At 38.2% G+C, this 14656-nt stretch overlaps 1 protein-coding gene across 7 annotated transcripts in view; it reads right to left on the bottom strand.

The window, feature by feature from the left end:
• The window catches only part of AKAP9 (A-kinase anchoring protein 9), a 173761-nt gene extending 159631 nt beyond the window's left edge, over nucleotides 1–14130 (bottom strand). For all 7 annotated transcript variants that reach the window (XM_053655099.1, XM_037136468.2, XM_053655095.1 and 4 more), the window contains exon 1: nucleotides 13872–14130. In XM_053655099.1, coding sequence (XP_053511074.1) covers nucleotides 13872–13919 — 48 coding nt within the window. In that variant the 5' untranslated portion in view covers nucleotides 13920–14130. The remainder of the gene's footprint in view (nucleotides 1–13871) is intronic.
• Nucleotides 14131–14656: the final 526 nt, after the last annotated feature.

The following is a 14656-nucleotide window of genomic DNA, read 5'->3' as shown; positions in this document are numbered from 1 at the left end:
CCCAGTCTCAGCTTCTGGGGGAACAAATGAGCCCTACTAGATTCAAGGTATTTACATTTAGCAACTGTCATCAAGGCAGTATTTCATAATACAAAATAACGGTTTTACTGCTTCGCCTGTACAGTAGCAACAAAAAGCTTCTACCTGGTGGCAGCATACCTACCTAAATGAGATATTTTTAGGAAAAGAATAACCTCTTCAGAGGTTAAACATGCTAAATATATAAACATTCCTTTACAGTTTTCTGCCACTTTTATATAATAAAATCTGTATTACTTTAAATGGCACATATGGTTCCTTATGATATGATCCCAGCTATTGCTCCAATCTAATTTCCTACTATATATAACAGCTTAATCCTTTATGCCCCAGCATGTGGAGGAGGAGGATGATAGCTAATACTTCTTGAATACTTTTTCTAGTCTAACAATGTTCTAAGTTCTCTGTATCTATTAGCTGAATCCTCAACAAGGCTGGTACTGCCCTCACTGTTTAGATGGGGAAAAAAAAGTACAGAGAGGTTAGGTAACTTGCCTACAAAGTCACAAAGCTAATAAATGGCAAAGGCAGGATTTGACCCCAGATGGTCTGGTCTAATCCAGGCTCATAACCACTACAATTATACTGTTTTTCACAACAAAATCTTTGAAAAAGTAGGTAGCATTCAGCACCTTTCCCCCATTCCCTTTCATTCCCCATCCCCCAGTTATCTGAATTCTCATTTTTGACAACTGGCCACTCCTCCCTACTTGAAACTCTGTCTTCCCTTAGTTCCACAGACATCATCATCATCTAGTTTTACAAATAGTGTGTCTGTCTCCTCTGCAGCCTCCTTCTCCACTTGAGTTTTAAACAAGGGGTTTCCACGGGATTCAACTCTTAGTCTGCATCCCACTCAGTCCTCTTCCTGAGTGAACCCCCATTCCCAGAGTGTCAGCTGGCATCTTTAAGCCAAATATTCTCCATAGCATGAGCTTCTTTCTGTCCTAAGCTCCAGACTCATATTCAGCTTTACACTGGATCACTCCTCTAGAATGTCCTATTGGAACCCCTGACTCAAAAGTATCCAAAACCAAACTCATTTTTATTTTACTCAAATATGTTTCCCTCCAAATATGCCTATATTTCCTACCTCAAAAACCTGCTTCATAAAAATTCTCCTTTTCCTCTGAATTTGTCAATGTTCCTTGTCTCAGAGACTAGCACCTACATCCTCCCTTCAGTTGCTGAAGTCAGAAAGCTGTAGTCAGTAATCTCTTGTCTTAGTCTGTTTGGAATATTAGAACAAAACACCACAGACTGGGTAATGTATAAATGAGGGGAATTTATTTCTCACAGTTCTTAAGATTTGGGGCCTGTCTGGTACGAGACCACTTTCTAGTTCACAGATGGTCCTCTTTGAGGGCTCTGCCCTCATGACCTAATCACCTCCCAAATGCTCCCCCTCCTAACCCATCCCCTTGGGAGTTAGGACTCCACGTATGTATTTTGGGGCAGGGGACACAAACATGCAGACCACAGCATCTCCCTTATTACCCTTTACAACCAGTTACCAAGGCTTCTCGATCTCACCTACTGAACACGGACCATGGGGAGCAGAGCTAGTGCAGGGCTGAAATTAGGAACACAATGTCGGGCACACTAGGTCTGAATCCTCGCTCTGCCTCTATGACTTTATGCAAATTACTTAACTTCTCCGTTTTCCCAGCTACAAAGTAAGGATAGCAACAGTATCCAGAGCTCTTAGAATAGTAATAAAGATAAAACGAGATAATAAATGTAAAACCCTTAGCATAATGCTTAGCATTAGAAAGTGCTCAAAAATTTAGCAGCTACTATTATCAAATTCATACTCTTCTTTCTTCCACTACCAACCTTCTCATTGTCCAAGTGAGAGAAAATGATGTAGGAACAGAGTGGGATAAATCAAGAAATATTTGGAAGGTAAAATCAGCAGAATGTGCTGATTAGCTGGATCTGAAAGGCAAAAGAGGGTGAGTTAGGGAAACCAAATAGAAGGGAGGAGATGTGAGCCTGATCTTATTGGGCAGTGGTATTAGAATGGGAAGAAAAGCTAAGTAAGAGACAAATTTTGAACTGAAAGAAAATCACAGATTGAGTTATAAATATGCAGGATATAGGAAAATAAGTACAGAATAATTCGAAGGAATTAATTTTTCAACTGAGTGCTTTCTGAATAAGTATTAAAATCTCAAGCCTCAAAAACATCATGGCACATAAGATATAAAAGTAAAAACTAGAACATTAAAAAAATTTAAATCCAAATACCACAGAATAAAACACTATGTATATAGTCTTCTGTCATAAGATTTAAACTCCAAGACCTATTAAAATCACTATCATATTTTATACTTTGAATTTTAATAAACATAATTTTTCCTCAACCAAAAAGTCCCAAATTATTTTCTCTTTTTCTCAAACTGTATTGTAAAAACTGCTCTTGGGCCCTGACTGGTGTAGCTCAGTGGATTGAGCACAGGCCTGCGAAGCAAAGGGTCGCTGGTTCGATTCCTAGTCAGGGCACATGCCTGGGTTGTGGGCCAGGTCCCCAGTGGGGGATGCATGAGAGGCGGCCACACATTGATGTTTCTCTCCCTCTCTTTCTCCTTCCCTTCCCCTCTCTCTAAAAATAAATAAATAAAATATTAAAAATTTTGCTATTGGGTTAAGTGGAAAAGTAAGAGTTCTCTTGTTGAAGGGAAGTCACTGAGTAGAAGTGCTCAGGCATGTATTTACATTACAAAGGTACTTTATGCACATTAAAAATTTGGCACATACTATAAAAGATTTTACATACAATATTTCCAATACTTTTAAGTTGTCTATGAATAGAAAATACCGGTAGTTTCTGTAACTTTCAACTAAAACGTATTCTTTTATATATAAACTCCCAGGAGGTCTTTGTTAGTGCAGTCTCTACACATTCTCTTCCAGCGTGCCCTTTAGAGCACCTATTCATTTTACTTAAGAAATCAGCAAGTACATGCAGAGTGCACGGACTGCAGGTGTTGTGGTAATTAACTGAGAGCGCTGCCCAGGCCCATCACACTGCCCGCACCTCCCGCACACACTTTCACATAGTTCACATCTGGTTCTTGGTAGACACGGATACTAGTATTTCTAGTTGGTATCTGTCCCTATCGTTCCTGGGGAAACAATAAGGCATCATTAACGGGAATAAAAGTGAGACCTCTGAGGAAATGAATGCAGCCTGAACATAGAACCCACAATAAAGAACCCTTATTAACAAGGAGTTTTGCAGTGTGTTCAATATCAAGAAACAGAAAAACAATTCTCAATTTTATACCGTTAGTTTTTCAGTAATCTATAACCAGGGAACCTATTTAATCAATGCAATTTATAATTCAAATATTTACAGATTAGGATTTTAAATAATCAAGTTTAGTTCTTACTAGTCAAAATAATAACTTCTGGGGCATTAAGCATTGATCTATAAAAGGAGGGGCTTTCAAAAATGATCTCTTAAAAGGAAAAGTTTGACTTGGAGAGAAACTTTCAGACCACATAAAAATCTTATTTAGTAAGAAACCAGAATAAAAATAACTCTGCTGGCAGCTGAAAACAAACACTACACTGTTTATGAACAAAGAGGATAAAGGAATTTTTCATGGTATAAAAGAATCTGTAGAACTAAATAAATAGCTGAGGCAAAACTACCTCTGAAACAATGATGTTTTTGGATAGGGTTAAATACATGTGCAAATCAGCCAAAGCTTTACGTAGCATACCTAGACAAGCACTAAGTATCTGAAGTTATATTTTGGTGAGCACTCCCACAAAACACTAGAAGGGGAAATACTATGACAACAACAACAAAAAAGTCTTATGCTAGTGAACTCTCTTTATAGACCTACAGTGTTCACAGATGAAAATGACAGGCCTTTTTGCTACCGAAGAGACTAGGCTATTTTTCCCCACAGTGAAAACGGACTAAGCCAAAAACCCAACAGGTGCCCCTTGGACCAACTGCATGCACTTGTAAAACAGCTGGCCATGGAATGGAATGACTCACTGGCCCACAAAGAAATCAAACTTTAGCATCATGCTCTAATCAACTCGATTCAAAGGAAGCAACAGTTTAGATCTGGGCAGAGCCCAAAAGGCTTAAAAAAACCTAAATGGAAGATAATCTGACTGGAGATGTGTGCCTCTCATATCTGCCCCTCTCTCATGCCTGCCTGAGCACCAGTTCTTACTCTTCCTCTGTATACAAAAACATATATATAACATAAATGTAATAAATAATTAAAATATATAAAATTTGGTAACAACCCAGTTAAAAAATGGGCAAAGAACCTGAACAGACATTTCGCCAAAGACAAAGGGCCAACAAGTATAAATGAAAAGATGCTTGATATCTTAGTCACTACAAAATTACAAATAAAAATCACAGTGAAATACCACCGCCTACTAGAATGGCCATAATAAAAAACAAAAAACAATAAATGGTGGTGAGGATGTGGAGAAATCGGAACCCTTACACAGAGCTAATGGAAATGTAAAATGGTAAGTCACTATGAAGAAAATAGTTTGGTGGTTCCTCAATAAACACAGAATTCCCATATGTTCCAGCAATTCTACTCCTAAGTATATATGCACAAGAGAAATAAAAACAGGTACTTAAATACTTATATACAAATATTCATAGCAGCACTATTCAAAATAGCCAAAAGGTGGAAATAACTCAAATGCCCATCGATGGATACATAAACAAAATGTAGTATACACAGACAATGGAATATTATTCAGGCATAAAAGGGAATAAAGTACTGATACATACAACAATATGGATGCGTGGTCTTGAAAACATTACACGAAGTGAAAACCCCAGACGCTAAAGGTCAAATATTATATGATTCCGTCTAGTTGAAGTATCTAGACTAGATAAACCCACAGAAACAGAAGACAGGTTAGTGGCGGCTAGGGGGAGGAGGGATGGAGAGTAGGTGCTTATGGGTATAGGGTTTTATTCTGGGATGACAAAAGTGTTCTGGAACTGTAAAGAAATGGTGACTGCACAATATTGTATATTATACTAAATGCCACTGAATTGTTCATTTTGAGATAATTTTTGTTATGTGAATTTCACCTCAATTAAAAAAAATAATTACACATTATCTAGCACCAGAAGAACACAAAAGCCTCTCAATCATTTTCTCTACCCTTCTTCAAAACACCTGTTGAGATTCGTGTCCTGTGAGAAGATTATCCCCACAGACAGTAAGGCACAGACAATTTGTGATCACTGAAATATATGCTTGCTAAGTAGAAGTCCATAGCTGCAGTTGTAGGCGTTCAAAAATGTCAGCTGAACAAATGTGCAAATAAGTATCTCCCAAGTCCTGGTGACAGCAGCATTATGAACACACACACAATGCAGAGCTACATTTATAAATAAACTTAATAAAATTCTGAAGCTTAAACTTTAGATTGAAGAGATGCTAACCAATGAAAGATGCCTGATTTCAATTTTAGTAAAATCTTATTGAGAAATAAAGTTTTCCTTATCAGTGAATATTTAACAATTCATCATGAGAATTTTTTCTAGCTTCCATATTAGATCAGAAAAATTTCAGTTACATTGCAATAATCAGTAGTCTAGAACAGATATTTTGCCATCCTAATTTAGCTCTTATTACAAAAATTTTATATATAAAATTGTTTTAGTTTGAAAATATTTTGCACCAATTTTGTCATATTCCAGTCACTTGGACATAGCCACTCTTTTCACCTCCTCTTTCCCATGTCCTCATTTGAGTTTGAGTTTCACTGACAGGACACCACAGACCTCCTTGCTAAATAAGTCTCTCTTCACTGGATCTTATGACTCTTTTACCCAATCATTTCCCTGTCCCCGTTCCTGCCACTGCTTGGATTTGCCTTAGAAATCTTTCTTCAGTACTATACACTTCAAGAAGCCTGTCCTACCCATTCATTCCACCATATTATCTCTCTTAAAGCTTATAATCTAAAAGTCATGTTTTTTTTCAACAAAGCCTAAAGGTTATGAATTAGTTTTTAAGCCACAGACAATGCATCACTCTTACAATAAATGTTGATGAGGTATCAAACTGCTGTATCTGCTTTGAGAGCTAGGTCAGCTTTGTCACGTGTAAGAGTAAAAAAACTGGAAAGTTTAAAAGAATTGGGTGGTGGAGTAGTGTATCTGAAGTATGCAAAGAACAATTTTATATCAAAACTAACTTCATCTATCAGTAATTAAAAAGTCCTCCTATTAATAACTAAACATTGCATTTTTCAGACTATAAAATGCATTTTCCCACCCCCCCAAATTTGGAAGGAATAATGGTTGTTATTGCTGCTGATGAGTTTTGTTTACATTTACATTGGTGAAATATTTTGTTATTTATGTTATTAAATATTTACCACATTTTTTGCTTCAAAAGTTTTTTAAATTTTCCTCCTCTATAACCTAGGTGCGTCTTATGGTCCGAAAAATGCGGTATACAGCTCACAGAGCACTTTTCTTTTTGAATAAAATTGGCACTATTTTCAAAGTGAAAATGCTCCTTAAACGCACAGAAAAAATTATAGTTACTATTTTCTGAATGTAATAGGCAAAAACTTTAATAATTATTCATCAAATAATGCCAAATATATAAATTCTGACTAGCTGGTGCAAAACTTTGGTTTTACTAAATTCTGCTATATTATAAGATTAAAAGTATAGAATAAATAGAATGTTAAAAATTGTACTTCCTACACAGGAGCAATAATTTTATTCTAAATACACACTGTCCTATAACTTTATTTACTAATATTACAATACTTTAACATAACATAGTAAATAATTTTACTTGGAAAAAAAGTGAACTCATTTAAAGTGGAGTTAGAATAGTTCGGTTCAACACAAAGACAACCTATGTTACGAGGCCCTGCCAGCACACTGCAAATGGAGTGGGTCCAGCCCTGAAAATATTTACTTAACAATGTAGTGATGTCTCACACCTCCATAGCTAAGGTTCTTGCAACATCAACACTGAGGAGGTAGCTGAGGACCTAAGAGCAAACTAAAAAACCAACAAGTAACAGAAAACTGAAGTGTCTATAAACCCCATTCACCAGATTCTACTGGCCCTTGATTTTTACCAACCATTTTGTCTAACTCAGTAAGTGGGTTTTCTAGTTACAGAAAATTTAAAATAGCAAGTTAGGGTCAGAGGCAGATGAGAAGGAACAAGGAACAAGGAAAGATGAGCATGTCCATGGCAAAGAGAAATGACAGCAAAAAAAATTGGTAAAAACTACAAAAACAGAAAGATCTATAAATGTCTACAAGTACAGAATCCCAACTATATGAGAAAGGACAAAGAAAAAAACAGAATTATCTTCTGGAGGGTAGGCCCCTTGTAGTACAGGCTTCCTCTGCTATGTGAGTGTTCTAGGAACTCATCTGTACCAGTGTACCAGCTGGTGTTGTTGTAAGAGGCTGCATTCAGCTTCAGTGGATTTTTTCTGAAGACTCTTTCAAGACGTTTGCCCATTTCATGATGAGTGACTACGAGCGCACCTGCCCACAATACACTGTGTGTTCAGCCACTTTTGACCAAAAACAGCATGGCCCCAATGTTCCACTCTCTCTATTCACCCAATCTCACCCAAACAAACTTTTTTGTTTCCCTGGATGAAGAAAACCCTTAAAGGGAAACCTTTAGCCAATGCAGAAGGTGTAAAACAAAAAACAGCAGAAGCACTATAAGGTATCAAAATCAATGAGTTCAAAAACTATCTTGAGCAGAGGAAAAAACATCTCAATAGGCGCACTGCATCAAGTGGCGAGTACTTTGAAGGTGACTGAAATGTTACACATTAAAAAAAAACAATTTTTTATCAACAAATTTCAGGTTTTTGGGGACCCCCCCTTGTATAATACAAGCTTCATTGGAATAAGAATTACCTAATCAGGACTACACTAAAGCAAAGGCCTTTAGGAAACCTAGTTATTCTGTGGCTTATTTTTCTTGTTCTGTACAACATGTTCTTCAACATGCTACATCTGATAAGCTGTTTTTTTTTAAAATGGCATTTAAACATATTTTTACTGATCATAAAAGAAATATATTGACAAGAATTTGGAAAAGCTAAAAGTGAACAGCAAATTAAAAATGCCTATAACCCACCTACCAAAGATAACCATCATTTACATGTTGGTGGATTTTTGTTTCAGGCGTCTTCATATATAAATATGTACGTACTAGGTCTATCAGGAAAAAGTCCAGCTATTGTCAATATAAAGAGAAAAGTTTATGTGACACTGATGTAACTTGGCAGCCAAGGAGAGTGGACTGGAATGCGCATGTAGAACAATGACGACTTTACTATACTAGTAAGTGGGGGCAGTAGATGCCACTGAGTGAGTACATACACTGGTGTGGCCTCGCATTCAAAATGACTGAATTAAGCAATAAACCTGCATCAAATTTTGCATTAAACTTGAACATGCTTCCACAGAAACTATTTGGATAACTGAGAAGGCCACAGCTATGGGCAACTGGTGATTGGCAGCTTTATCACAACATGCCAGCTCATACATCACGTCTCATGCAGTTTTTTTTGGAAATATCAAATCACCAAGGTGACCCTCCTATAGCCCAGATTTGGCACCTAGTGACTTCTGGCTTTTTCCAAAATTAAAATCACCTGTGAAAGAGAAGCGATTTCAAGACTGTTGATGAGAGTCAGGAAAATACAATGGAGCAATGATGGCGACAGGGAGAATTGTGTGAAGTCCCAAGGTGCCCACTTTGAAAGAGACTGAGGCATCATTGACCTATGTACAATGTTTCTTATATCTTCTATCTTCTTCAGTAAATCTCTATTTTTATTTTTTTAAATTTTATTTATTTATCTTTAGAGGGGAAGGAGAGAGGGAGAGAAACATCAATGTATGGTCGCCTCTAGTGCATCCCCTGCAGGGAACTGGCCTGCAGGGAACTGGCCTGCAGGGAACCTGCCTGCAACCCAGGCATGTGCCCTGACTGGGAATCGAACTGTGATCCTCTGGTTCACAGGCCCGTGCTCAATCCACTGAGCTACACCAGCCAGGGCTTAAATCTCTATTTTTAAAAATATTACATGGCTGGATACCTTCTGGACAGACCTCATATACTTTTTTTGGTAACATTTTTATTAACCTCACATTATTTGTGAACATTTTCCTAACTCAGAAACTCTTCGTACAATTACTTTAGTGGCGAATACACTAAAATATATTCTTCCATCATTGCAGATTTTGGTTGACATAAACCTTTTTATAAAGCATACTATATTGTATACATGACAAATCACTTTTTAAAAATGATCATTTATAAGGTCTAGATACAGAAAGAAAGTTTTTCAGTGAATAGCTTATCAAACACCAAGAAAAATGTAAATTTATGGTTTATAAAACCGGGTTATCAAATACAATATTTAAGTCCAATGAACACATTTTATGAGGCCAACATAACCCCAGTACCAAAACCTGGCAAGGATAACATAAAACAAACAAACAAACAAAAATAACTACCAATATCTCTCGTGAACACAGATGCAGAAATCCTAAACAAAATACAGTCAAATCTCAGTATTCGTCAAACCCTGTACTTGCATTATGACAAGGAGAAAATGTTTCAGCACTTGATGCTTGCTTGCGACTCGCTGGCACTTTCCAAAACCTGTATGAGTCACCACGAACCTGCTGCCCCACAAGAAAAAATGCTTCATCCTTCAGTACTCATCAGTTCCATGAATTCCAGAACAAATTAATGACGAGTACTAAGTAAGGTACCACTATATTAGCAAATCAAATACAATAATATAGTAAGAAAATAATACAGTGATCAAGTGGAGTTCATTACAGGAGTGCAAGGATGGTTCAACATACACAAATTGATCAATGTAATACACCACATTAACAAAACAAAGAATAAAAATTTTGATGTTATCAATGGAGAAAAAGCATTTGATAAGATACATCAATTTACCACCAGAACACTCAATTAAATAGTATAGAAGGAAAGTACTTCAACATAATATAGGCCATATATGACAAAACCTCAGCCTCACACTCAATGGTGAAGAACTGAAAGCTCTTCCTCTAAAATCAGGAACAAGACAAGGATGCCTACTCTCACCATTCATACAACATAGTTCTGGAAGTCCTGGCCAGAGCAATCAGGCAAAAGAAAGAAAGAAAAGGCATCCAAATTGGGAAGAAAGTAGTAAAAGTGTCACTATCTGTAGATGACATAATTCTGTATATAGTAAACCCAAAAAACTATTATAAACAATAAACAAGTACAGTGAAGTTGCAGAATACAAAATCAATGTATAGAATTTATAGCTAATAAAACTTCAGAAAAAGAAACTAGAAAAAAAAAAACAATTTTTTTTGCAATTGCACCAGAAAGGGTAAAATGCCTAGGAATAAATTTCACAAAGGACGTGAAGAACCTATATACTGAAAACTATAAAGCATTATTAAAAGAGATTGAAAAAGACATAGTGAAATGGAAAGATATTCCATCTGTGTTCATGGATTGGAAGAATCAACATAGTTAAAATAGCCATATTACCCAAAGCAATATACAGATTTAATGTAATCCCCATCAAAATCCCAATGTCATTTTTTAAAGAAATAAAACAAAAAAAATCATCCAATTTGTATGGAACCACAAAAGACCTCAAATAACCAAAGCAATCCTAAGGAAAAAGAACGAAGTTGAAGGTATCACATTACCTGACTTCAAATTATACTACAGAGCTACAGTAACCAAACAGCAGGGCATTATTGGCAGATAAACAGACATATGGACCAAGGGAACAGAATTTAGAGCTCAGAAATAAAACCACATGTATATGGGCAAATAATTTTTGAAAAAGGAGCCAAAAGCACACAACAGAGTAAAGAAAGCCTCTTCAATAAATGGTGCTGGGAAAATACGAAAGCCACAAGCAAAAGAATGAAACTAGACTATGGTTTGTCCCCATGTACAAAAATTAATCCAAAATGGATCAAAGACCTAAATATAAGCTCTGAAACAATAAATTACATAGAAAAAAATTGGCACTAACCTCATGGACCCTCATTATAGAGAACATTTTACAAATTTGATCCCAAGGCAAGGGAAATAAAGAAAAAAATAAACGAATGGGACTATAGCAAACTAAAAAGTGTCTGCACAGGGAAAGAAACTCCAACAACAACAAAAAGGCAACCAACTGAATTGGGGATGATATTTGCAAACAGCTCTGATAAGGGGTTAATATCCAAATTATATAAAGAACTCATACAATTCAACACAAAACAAACAATCCAATTAAAAAACAGGCAAAGGACCCGAATAGACACTTCTCCCCAAAAGATACACAAACAGCCAACAGATAAATAAAATGTTCCACTTCACTAGCTATGAAAACTACAATGAGATACCACCTCACACCTGTAAGAATGGCTATTATCAACAAGATAAGTAATAACGAGTGTTGGAGAGAGAGGCTGTGAAGAAAAGGGAATTCTTATTCCCTGCTCATGGACTATACACTGGTACAGCTGCCATAAAAGTCTGATGATTCCTCAAAAAATTAAGAATAGAGTTACCATACGACCCAGCAACCCTTGTCCTGAGTATCTCCCCAAGAAACTCAAAAACATTTATTTACAAAGATATGCGCCCCTATGCTCACTGCCACATTATTCATAGTGGCCAACACATGGAGACGACCAAAGTGTCCTTTGACAGAAGGTTGGATAAAGAAGATGTGGTAAATAAATGTAAATGTATGTTTATACTTATATATACAACTGTATATTTATGTGTGTGTATATACATATACATGCACACAAATATATACAAAGGAATACTACTCAATCATAAGAAGAGAATGTTGCCATTTGTGACAACGTGGATGGACCTTCGGAATATCACGCTAAGCGAAATAAGCCAGTCGGAAAGCTAAGAACCACATGATTTCGCTCACATGTGGGACATAAAACTGAAACTCATAGACACAGAAGAGCATGGTGGTTACCAGAAGGAAGAGGGTCAGGGTGTAGTAAAGGGCAGAGTGGGGCAGCCCTATATGGTGACAGAAGATAATGTGACTTTGGGTGGTGGACACACAGTGCAATACTACAGGTGATGCATCACAGAAGCATACACTTGAAATCTCTACAATTTTGTTAACCAATGTCGCCCCAATAAATTTTATTTTTTAAAAAGTGATGCTAAAGGTTTTTACCCCAGTCAGAATTTGAAAGACAAAGAATACATATATACACAAAGAAACTCATAGAATTCCTTTTTGCCAAATCAAAACAATTTAAATAAATCCTCTATTATAAAATGTGTTGTCTAAAGTAAAATATATTTTGTGGGACTGCTTCATACATGTTTAGAAAAGACACTTCTGGGAGCAAGGAGTAAAAAATTCTGAGATAACAAACAATGTCTAATTAGAACTTCAACGCTCTTCGAAGAGGTGCACAATTTACCTACACTTCTTTGGATTCATACCTCTTGCTCAGATCCTAGAGCTGCAGAAATGCAAGCAACACTGGGCTTCTGAAGATGTCCTGTTTCCCCTTTCCCTCCATTTATAGATCCAAAGTAATATAATCCACTTTGTAATATACAAGCACTTAAGCTTTGACCTTTGAAGGGGCTTGTGGAAAGCCAACTATATTTTAGGAATATGAAGCTGGTTTATATACACGTTCACTTAACAATGTTGTGTTGAGCATCTGCTACTACATCTCTGCAGAATGGCCCTTCAATGATTACTGAAATCATAGACCACTTCTTTGTTTCTTTGTTTATTTGGCAGAAGCAAAAAAAGAGGAAGAGGGAAAAAAAACAATTAACTAGATTACAATTTAATTGTGGTCCAAGTATGATTGCTAACAGTCATCTCTAATAAGATGGTTAGAATATAATCTATAAAAGTTAATTTTATTATGGTGCAGAAGGGAGCCTTTGAAACCAGCAAAAGATATGCTCAAGTACGTAATTTTAAAAAAAAATGCTATTGCCAGTTAATTTGTCTATGTCAAATTTTTCATGAAGCCCGGTGAAAACCTGTGTATGATTTTGTATTGTTTGCTTTACAGCAGTATTTAAATACACACATAAGGACTCACCGAGGCGTATAGTAATTCAGCTATTTACAACAGTAATTCCATAGGTGTTGCTTAGATTATGGAACCTCTCCTTCCCAGAAGTTCCATTCACAGACTGCATTAACATTCCACACAACACAAAAGCGCATGCCATGACAAAGACCTCCAAACACAAACATACAAAGCCATGCTTCTAAAAATGCCCTTAACGCAAAGTTCACAGCTGGCACTTGTGGCACCCTCGAGCCACTGATGAGGCAGCTGTCACAGACCAATCACACACCCAAGAATGCCAGTATGCCACCTAAGAATGCCGAGATCCTGATCAGCGTACAAATCCCTCACTGAAGACAAGCCCAAATCCCCACCCTGAAAAGCACAATGACTGCACTACCCAGAAAACTCCTCCTAAAAGTAAAAGGTTAGAGATTTACAAGCAATTATAGCAATACAGTAAAAGAACGGTTTTGAGGATTCGCGAGAAAGAAACCACACCATCCAATCATCACGGAAGTATCTGCCGGGTAGTTAAGACTAGGATTTTTCAAAAGGAAAAAGAAGTGAGGCTGGTGAGCGGGCAATGCAGACCCTGCAGCACTTCGTCCCAGACAGCGCACCGGGACTGCCAAGATCTCCGCTTCTGAGGCCCGTTCCCACCCCTTCCCAGCCACCGATTCCCACTGCGGGCCCCGAAGCCTTCGGTTCTTACCTTCGCTTTGCCGAACTCCAGCTTCTTCTGTCTCTCCTCGTCCTCCATGGCCTCTGCGGAGAAAGCTGGGGGAAGACAGAGGGAGAGTCGGGGTAGGAAAGAAAGGTCGGTTGAGAGGAAGGTGGGACCCTAAGCTCCGCCGCCTAGGAAGCAGGGCGGGCCGGTGCACCCCACTCCTTGAATGCAACCAGACTCCGAGTTCAGTGGCTGACCGTCCTCGGCCGCACGGGCAGCGCCGTCACCGCCGCCGCCATCTTCGTCTCCACGTAAACACCGGCGAGGCCGGAGGGGAGGGGCACGTCGGTCCGCGCAGCCGCGTGGAGACCCGCCGCGCCGGGCAGGTGCGCCCGCCGCGCCGTTAATCCCCGCGCGCTTCCCGCCCCCATCAGCCCCGCCCGCTGTCCCGGAGGGCACCGCCACCGGGTCTTGGACCCCGGCTCCCATTGGCGAAAATCTGGTGGAGGGGAGCCACCTTCCCCGGGAACTGACGCTGCCCAGGTGTTGGTCTGGCTGAGAAGGTGGAGGAGAGGGGGGTGTGTCGGGGCGCTAGTCCTACCAGCATCCAGCATTCAAGGGACTTTGGTCGCTCTTAAAACAAGGAGATTTTTCGAGTTACAGAAATAACAGATGTCTAACGGTGACATTGGTGAATACTGAAAAGCCCCAAAGGAAAAGATCTGGGAGAGTTAAGAGGGGACCCAAGGGACGTCAGTTTTCCCTAGATTGACTCCTCGACTGGAAGAATTAGGAGAGTAGCCAGTAGTTCTCATCATTTATTTAGCTGA

The sequence above is a fragment of the Artibeus jamaicensis genome, unplaced genomic scaffold (assembly GCF_021234435.1).
Source record: "Artibeus jamaicensis isolate MK-2021 breed Jamaican fruit bat unplaced genomic scaffold, CSHL_Jam_final contig_923, whole genome shotgun sequence".
Lineage (NCBI taxonomy): Eukaryota > Metazoa > Chordata > Mammalia > Chiroptera > Phyllostomidae > Artibeus > Artibeus jamaicensis.
This window is presented reverse-complemented; position numbering and strand designations above follow the sequence as displayed.